Consider the following 8538-nt stretch of genomic DNA (forward strand, 5'->3'; position numbering starts at 1 on the left):
TTTCAAGATAAGTTATTGGTAATCATTTACCAATAAAGAACTTCACTGAAGCTAGCCCATCAGTGGTATATGTCCTCTTTCTAACAAAACCTGTACAGAATCGTTTTTATCAACATATAAAATCTGAAAGTCTTCTAATTAGGTAATGAGAACTGTAATAATTAAGGCTAAAGCTAAACCTCAGAAGGGTCCTCTTGTCCCTCAACTTCCCTTTCTCAATTAACTCTGCAAAGTGATAACCACACTGGCTTAAAAGCTAAAAAAAGGAAAGGATCAAAAGGCTAGTTTAATACAGCTGGAGGGAAAGAATGCATTTCAGCTCACCAGCAACCATCTGATGAAACCCTGGGCCAATTCTTTATGTAAATGACTTAATTAGAATTACCAGATTACACTGCTGAAGGCTTTATTTAAATAGGCAGTTTATCAACAGGATAAACTGTGCTCTCATCCTCAGAGAATGCTAGCGTAAATGCATTTGGTCAAAGCTACCACCATGTAAGAGTTGAACAGTAATTTAATAAACCACTGGCACATTCTCCCCACAAAAAAAATATCACAAATGACTCCCCAGAGATAGGGCAGAAAGATGCCTATTGCTTCCCAACAGCCAAGAAATAGTCTCCTAGCTGGAAAAGTTCCCACATCTTCTATAATACAGTCTCTATCTTCATACTGTTTTATAGCAAAGCAGGAAAAAATCCTGTTGTTGCAGTGTCACATCACACACTATCTGCTGAATGTACATTGCTAGTTCTGTTTTTAGTACAAAAAGGCATGCATAAACCCATTTTCCTGATTAATGATCTACAGAAGCCATCAATACCAAACTCCAACTTTACACCGAGAGGTATTTTTTCATCTTACCATCAAATCATAACAAAGGAATTAAGTTCTTCCTAAATTACAAATCTTTTATTTCCCATCGTTGACCCAAGCTCAGAATTGTATCCTTTATTATTGCCTATTATTATTTACAAGAGAGCCATCCACATTCAACAAGCCAATACTGAGTCAAAACACTGTAGATTGTTTATTCAGATAATTTTGATTTCAGCAGCATTGCCATTCGACAACTCAATTTGGTTTTCTTCCGAAATCTTCAAAGAAATGTTTATAGCAAGTAAACTAAGACCTAACTGTATCAACGAAATAGTCTTTGTTAAACAAAGGCTTATCTCATCAGATGCAAAGCAATCAAGCATAAAGAACCACTAAAAATGTCAGTGTGTGCCAGTAAACTTTGAGAGTGCTGTGGAAAAGGGAAGGGATGCAAGCAGTGGGGTTTTTTTTTCTTTGAAAACCTTACAATCTCTGTGCTCTTACAACGTTCGTCTTCTCTCTGGTATGAAATTCATCCAGATTAGTAATCTACCTGACACACCAATAATTTTACAGGAACACACGACTTAAGTAGTTTTCTGATACATAAATCGGTCTTCCAAGGTCATATCCACACAAAGTGTCCAAAGCTACCTTAATTCTAGATAACCTGCTTTACCACTATTTTAGTTAGAGCATAAAATAATTAAAATGGTGTAAAAGCCATCATGTTTCATTCACAAAGGAAAAACATGCCAACTGAAGCTATAGGGAAACTGGTCTTAAATAGGACCCTGTTAAGAAATAGTTACTAGTTGTGCAGGAAAAATGAATGCCCTAATTAAGTGACTTTAAAAAAGAATTCACTTTACTCATTGCCATTGATTTGCTCGATGACAAGGTAAATTTCTTACATGGAAGGGGGTGTACTCAAATTGGTAAGGGAAAACCATCATCTTATATTCTAAGAATGTCAAATGCCCCCTCAAATAATGAGGCTGTAATTTACCGTAACTGCGGAAATGAAATCACGTAACTGCATTTCAAAGTTATTCTGAGGCTCCTTTCACTGAGGACACCAATAAACTCGCAGCAGTTTACTCGCGGTTAACACAGAAGCCACGTGCAGAGCTTAAGTTCATTAATGATTTTAACATAGCCACCAAGAATATAATCCTACTTAGATATATAGATAGATACATATATGAATTTCCTGCGTATCTCTATATATGTCACACAATTTTAACTGTTTCCATAAAGAGTGAAGATCCTGTACATCATGGCATCAAATATCCCGTGAATCTTCCTTTAAGAAGAACTGTTAAGACTCTTCATCTCCCATTACCATTTGCAGATGTTTTATAAGCCAACAAAGTATCAAGCCAATCTTCTCTGCTCCTCCCCTGGCTGTTGTCAGCTTTAGAAAGACTGAAGGTCAAGCAATGTCTCAACACCGTGCCAGTATTTCACATTTTTTTAAGGCAAGGTTGTTACATCATCCATTCAAAAGACTATCCGCAGCCACAGGTACAACGTCTATCACATGAAATAGCTATGCCAGACATGCAAACAGCTCTTTAATCTGATGAATCAAAAGAGATTCCCCCAAAATGCCACATTTCTGTGGGAAAAATAGTAAACGCAGACAAAGTGTTAATACTGTTGCATTATTAAGGACACCAAAGGAAGAGACACTTCCCAAATCAAGTCAGAAAGTTCAAAAGGCATTACAGATGAAAAGTATCATCTGATTAAGAGAGGAATTAAGTGTTTCTAGCAGTCTCACAAAGGGGCAGAATTCAAAGTTACATATGAGGGCAATTACAGAAATACCCATTTCTGTAACTGCCAGCACCGTGTACGCATCTGGCAACGCCAGCGATGTTGCCTGATAAGAAGCCTCTTTTGTTTGAGCAGCTCCTTTGTAGAAAAAGAGTACCTTAGGATGGTAAAATGCAATTGTAAACCATAAAAATAGGCAGGGACATTCAGGTGCAGATGCAGCACTTGTATCCTGGAGGTGCAAACGCGACCCAAATGGTGCCTATAAACGCCGCACGCGGCCCAGCCGCGGCGGCCGCACGGGGGGCTCGGAGGCGCCTTCCGTGCGGGGCAGAGCAGCCAGACGGCAGCGGGGGAGCCCGCAGCACACGGCGAGCCGCTGCCGAAGGCAGCACGGCACGGAAAGGCACGCGTGGAGCGCCGCGGCACGGGGAGCGTGGCAGCAGCCCCGCCGCCAGCCCCGCCTCGCCCGTTCACGGGGCGGACGTCGCCTTTCGGCCGTTTCGCAGGCCGCCATGCAGGAGATGGGAACGGGGAGAAACAAGCTTTGTCCGGAAGGGAGGTAAACCGGCCAGGGGCACCGCCGCTGCCGGCGGGAGCCCGCTGCAAGCGGAGAAGCCCGCGCCCGCCCCGCCGAGCGCCGCCGCTCTCCGCGAAGGTGGCGGAGGGGCACGTCCCACCGAGAGGCAGCGCGAGCGGCGGGGACACCGGCAGCGGGCAGCACGCGCGGGCCGGCGCGGCCCTTTGTTGTGCCCCGCGACCGCGGAAAGTTGCGGCCGCCGGGAGCCCCGCGACACGCGGGCGCTATCGGCGGGGCGGCCGGCGGAGCCCCCGGTCCCGCTGGCTCCACGCCCCAGCGCGTTACCGGCCCGGCAGGGCCCGCGCCACAAGCCCCGCGCCCCCCCTCCCCCCCGGCCCTGAGGGGAGCCCGCGGGCCCGCCGGACCCCGCGCTCCACTCACCGTTGCGGGGCGGCCCCTTGGCGGCGGCGCGAGGCTCCGGGAGCTCTGCGGGCGGCTCCAGCTCCATGGCGGCGCCGGGCCCGCGCCGGGCCGGGGCGCGGCGGGTCTCAGGGGCCCCGGCGGCCGCGCTGCCCCATGCCCGCTCCGGGCGCTGCTGACAGCCAGAGCCGCCGCTGCGGGCGCCGCGCTCGGGCCGGGCCGGGCCGGGCCGCCCCGCCCTGCCGCGGGGCACGACGGGAAGCGTAGTCCTCCCGCGCCGCCCGGATGTACCCGCGGGGGCGTCACGCCCCCGGACGGCCCCGCCCCCGGCCCCGCCCCCCGGCCGGCGCGCGGCCGAGCACCGCCCCGGTGGGCTCCGCGCCGCGGCCCGCCCTGAGAGCGGGGCCGGTGCACCGGGACGGGCGGGGCGCCAGGGGGCACCCGCCGCCAGGCCGGCAGCGCTGCCCGCCGAACGGCGCCGCCCCAGCGCGGCAGGGGCACCGGGCAGCCTGGGGAAGGGCAAAGCGAGCAGCCCCGCCGGGGCACCCGCCTCGACAGAGGAGGGGATCGGCCAGCCCGGGAAAAGGGGCACCGGGCAGCCCGGGCAGGGAGCGGGCAGCCCCGTCCGGGCCGGCAGCGAGCCCCGGTACCAGGAAATCCCCCGCGGCCCCGGGGCGCGCACCGGACAGCTCCACCCGGGCGGGACCGCACCGCCCACGCCGCCGCGGCGCCGCTCCTGGGGCCGGTGCCGCCGCCGGGACGGGGCGGGGCGGGCGGGGGGCGGGCGGCTCCTCCCCGCCGCCGGGCCGGGCCGGGCGGAGCGGGCGCTCGGTGCGGGCGCTCGGCGCCGCTCTCGCCATGCGGGCGCTACTGCTCCCGGCGCTGCTGCTCCCGGCGCTGGCCGCGGTGCGCGGCGCCGCCACGGTAAGCACCGGCCGGACCGGCACCGGGATCGGGGCTGCGATCGAGACCGGCCGTGCGCCCAGCCGACGTGCCGCCGCGGGTGCCCGGGAGCGGGGGTGCCGTCCACCCTCGCGGTGGGGCCGGTCCGGAGGCCCCGGCGACGGCAGCGGTCTCTGCTGTGCCCGGGCGGGCTCCGAGGGGACCCAAGGCGGCGCAGGCCCCCCGCCGCCTCCAGCCGCACCGACACCGCAGAGGGAGGACCGGGCGGGGGTGCCCGAGTACCCCGGCACGCCCGCGGGGCAGAGCGGGCGGCGTGGGCCCGGTGCTGGCACCGGCGCCGCAAACTGCGCCGGGGCTGCCCGCTCTGCCGGGTGCGGACGGTGGTTTCCTGCGGGGACGGGTTTTGGGGCAGCGATGCCCCCGCAGCAGCCCCGCTCAGCTCCCCTGCGCCTTCCCGGGGAAGGGCCGGGCCGCGGCCGGTGCCCCCGTCGCTGCGGGGGTTTCGGCGGGCGCAGCGCTGCGGGCCCCAGCGTGCTTGGTGGGCTGGAAGGTGCCCAAACCGCGGCGCCGCGGTGATGGGCTCTGCGACTGGCGTCTCCGTGCCAGCAAGAACAGCCCGGAGAAGACTTCCCCCGCGGAGGTGCGGGGACCGCGGGCGCGGGACGGGGCAGCGCGTGGGAGCCGGGCTCTCGCATGGGTCTGAGCGCCCCGGCTCCAGCCCTCCCTGCCGCTGCTCTCGGGCAGGGTTGGTGTCCGCAGCCGGGCCATCGGGGCCCAGTCCAGAGGGATGGTGGTGGAGCGGCCCCGGGGAGGAAGGGCGCTGGTGCCAGGGTCAGGAGAGCATTAAAAAGCCGAGATTTTCTGAGTCGGTTGGTGCAAGAAGAAAACACAGCTGTTGTTGGCAATGGTCGGCTTGGGAGCGGTGTCCAGGGCAGCCCCGCACTAGGGCTTCCAGCAGGGTTTCAGGGGGTGATGCCGTCCAAAGGACACTGGGATCCGCAGCCCACAGACCCACGCAGTGCCGTCACTTCCTCCCTCCATGCAGGTGCTGCCCACTGTGCTTGAAGGGATTTTTTCAGTTCTTGCCGTTTGGATGAGAGCCTGTCTGTGGGCGTTCATTTGCCATGCATGCATTTCGTATGGTCGTGTCCCCATGACCAACACGGGACGCCCGAGCAATGCCAGTGCCCGGGGCCTGGCCACCATCAGCCGTGGCCCAGCTCTGCCAGCCCCGCTCTGCCTCAGCTCCCTGTGCTGCAGAACGTGTTTAACACGTTGTGCCAAGCCTGGGAGGAGGAGGAAGAGGAGGGTGACATGGTTTCCCTCCCGTGACGGGGACATGCCTTCCAGCAGCTGTGCGAGAGGCAGGCAGTGTGGCAGCATGCTTATCAACACAGCGTGTTTTCCTCCCAGACAAGTCCTCTGGCAGCAATCAAAGGACAGCTTGAACGCTGGCCAAGGTTCATTGTCAAAGGTCCCGCTTTCTCCAAATAATGGCACAAACTCCGAGCTCACATGGACGCTCTTGCAAGTGGTCCCAGCAACTAGGCAGTGCTGGGAAAATTACCCAGCTCATAAAACTGGAAGTGAGGAAACCCTCAGCAAAGTGCAGGGATGCTCTCCCATGTCTGCACAGCCCCACTGCGGAGCTGGGATCCGGCTCGGGAGGAGGGGCAGCACCCGCCTGCCTGCACCCTGGGCCGGGGCCGTTAGCGAGCAGGGGGATTCAGGGAAAGAACCGCCTGGAGACCCCGCGGGGCTGCAGCAACCCCCAGGAGGGTTTCTTGGAGAGCTGCTAGATTTTGTCCCCAAGCAGCTGGTGCAGCGTGCCCGCATTCAGCAGGAGCTGCCTCATGCCCCCGCGTCCCGACCCCCCCGCACGCTGTTGGGGAGCGCGTCCCACACACACTGGGGGGTGCAGGCTGTGCCCTTTGGGGTCGGGGCACAGCCGGGCGCAGGATGATGGTGGACGCCCGGCCGATGCGCTGAGGCGGGATGACCCTCACAGAATGGATCGTGTGGGGGCTTTTTTTTTTTAAGACTTCCTTGTTTATAGCCTTTTCTGTATAAATAGAACATACGGTTCCTGTTTAAGGAAGCCGTTTAAAAGGCCGAAGGAGGTTTAATGTTACTCCCTCGCATGAAGGCAGGCGGCTGTCCTGGCTGTTGCGCAGTGAGGCGCACGCAGCGCCCGGGAAGGGGCAGCCGGTCTCCCCCCGGTCCCCCAGCGCCCATTTGCACCTCGACCTGAGGTGAGTGGATTTTTCTGTCGCTGAGCCGCCACGAGACAAAAGCGGCTGCCGGGCCGCTGGCTGCCCGCCCAGCCGCCTGCCAGCCCGGCCAGCTGCCCGTGAGGCTGCGCCCTGCCCGGGCCAGCGGCCGTTTGCTGGGACGGAGGAGGGAAACGGCTCGAACCGGGAGGTCTCTGGGGAAGAGGTTGTCCCTTCGTGCCCCAGGGGAGCTTCCATTTGCTGGGGCCCTCGTGCGCCGCGCAGGGTAAACAGCCCGACCGGGCTGCTCCGGGTGCGTTTGCTGTGCACGGCTCCAGCCCGCTCGCGCCCCACCTCAGCGGGACGCGCAGGGCCTCCCCGCCAGCCGTGCCTCCCGCCCAGCGCTGCCAAGGGCGGTGGGAGGGAACGCGCAGCCCGTGGCCGCCTGCTCCCACGGGAACGAGCTTCCAGCACAGGCAGCTGCAGCCCTTCCCTGCGGAAGGTGCTGACAGCGGGTGGGATCGCAGCGTGTCCCCGTGGCATGGGTGTCAGGCTGTGCTGCGGTGGTGGTTGCTACACCGGTGGTTGGTGATCGGGGTGTTGGTGGGATCAGGGGACCCTGGGTGGGAACTCACGTGGGTCTCCCACGGGGCGCACCGGGACCTCGTGCAGGGTTCCCACAGGGATGTGTGTGCGCACCAGGACCTCATGCAGCGCCGTGCACATGGAGGGACAAAGCTCGTGGCAGGGACAGCAGCCCAGCTCAGGGGCCGAGGAGCTGCCCGGCTGTGTGCGGAGGGGCCGGCAGCTCGCGGCCGAGCTGTGAGTCGTCCTGCCTGTTTGCACAAGCACCGGCATTGCCATGGGGAGGTCAGGGCCCCAGGGAGGTGCGAGAGCCTGGAGAGGTGGTGTTTGGGGAGGGGGTCCCGCTCCCTCTGCTCCCTGCCGAGAGCTTGATTAGATCCTGTTCGGTTTACAGCCCTCTGGGCCGCCTGGTGTTTTCCTCCCAGCCAGCGGGACCTTCCTTTCCCTTTGAAAGAGAGAGGCTTTTTGAAATGCAAAATGCGGGAGGTTTTGCTGCTGCTTTAGGAAGGGAAGCCCCTGGCCCCGGCTGTGGGGCTGTGGGGAGCTGGGGGTCCCTGCCGGGAAGGCAGTGCCCAGGGAAAGCCGCTGCCCGGGTGCCCCCAGCACGTCAGCCCGCCTGGGCGCGGGAAGGATGGCGCCTGCGCGGCCGTGGGTGCTGCCCGCAGGCAGGACATCGGCCCTGTGGGCCTCTGCCCTTTCCCACGCCGCGCTGTGCTCCGGGGGAGGATGGGAGAGCCGGAGCTGAATTTCCCAGCTCTGCCACCGTTCTGTTTCCCAGGGTGAGTCAGAGTCCCTGCGGGCAGAGCCCTCTCCCTCCGGGGTCACCGCGCTGCCTCTCCCCTTCCTCCCACCCTCCCGGGTGCTTGGAGCAGGCGCGTCCCCGCACACGGGGCACCCAGCGCGGCCCGGCCGTGCTCCCCGCCAGCCCGGACGTCCCGCACGGGTGCACAGGCAGTGGCAGGGGTGAGGGACCCAGCTCCCCGTCCCACGGGGCGGGCAGCACCGCAGCCTTCTTCCCAAGCGCGGCGGGGCAGAACAGTCCCTTATCTGCAGAAACCGGCCGAGAAGCACCCTGGGCTCCGTAGCGTGAGTCAGGGCCATGTGTGGAAACAAGGGAGTCCTTGAATGTGTGCCTCGGGCCATTGCGGGAGTCTGGAGGGGCCGAGCTCGCCCCGAGGTGGCTGCACGTCACCGTGAACAACGGAGCCTGTGTGGGCTTGGGGCTGTGGGCGTGGGGGGACGGAGGGGCTTCTGGCTCTCCTCATCGCCGTCCCTGCTCACTCTTGCTGTAGGCTG

The 8538-nt window shown here is 60.2% G+C and overlaps 2 protein-coding genes across 3 annotated transcripts in view; one reads left to right on the top strand and one right to left on the bottom strand.

The window, feature by feature from the left end:
* NR6A1 (nuclear receptor subfamily 6 group A member 1) overlaps positions 1 to 3632 on the bottom strand; it is a gene marked incomplete at its 5' end in the record, with an annotated part of 91609 nt that extends 87977 nt beyond the window's left edge. For both annotated transcript variants that reach the window (XM_082009113.1, XM_082009112.1), the window contains one exon: positions 3566 to 3632. In XM_082009113.1, coding sequence (XP_081865239.1) covers positions 3566 to 3632 — 67 coding nt within the window. The remainder of the gene's footprint in view (positions 1 to 3565) is intronic.
* Positions 3633 to 4402: 770 nt separating this feature from the next.
* OLFML2A (olfactomedin like 2A) overlaps positions 4403 to 8538 on the top strand; it is a gene marked incomplete at its 5' end in the record, with an annotated part of 7934 nt that continues 3798 nt past the window's right edge. Inside the window, one exon of the mRNA XM_082008893.1 lies at positions 4403 to 4468. Coding sequence (XP_081865019.1) covers positions 4403 to 4468 — 66 coding nt within the window. The remainder of the gene's footprint in view (positions 4469 to 8538) is intronic.

The sequence above is a fragment of the Phaethon aethereus genome (assembly GCF_964289735.1).
Source record: "Phaethon aethereus genome assembly, chromosome: 20".
Classification (NCBI taxonomy): domain Eukaryota; kingdom Metazoa; phylum Chordata; class Aves; order Phaethontiformes; family Phaethontidae; genus Phaethon; species Phaethon aethereus.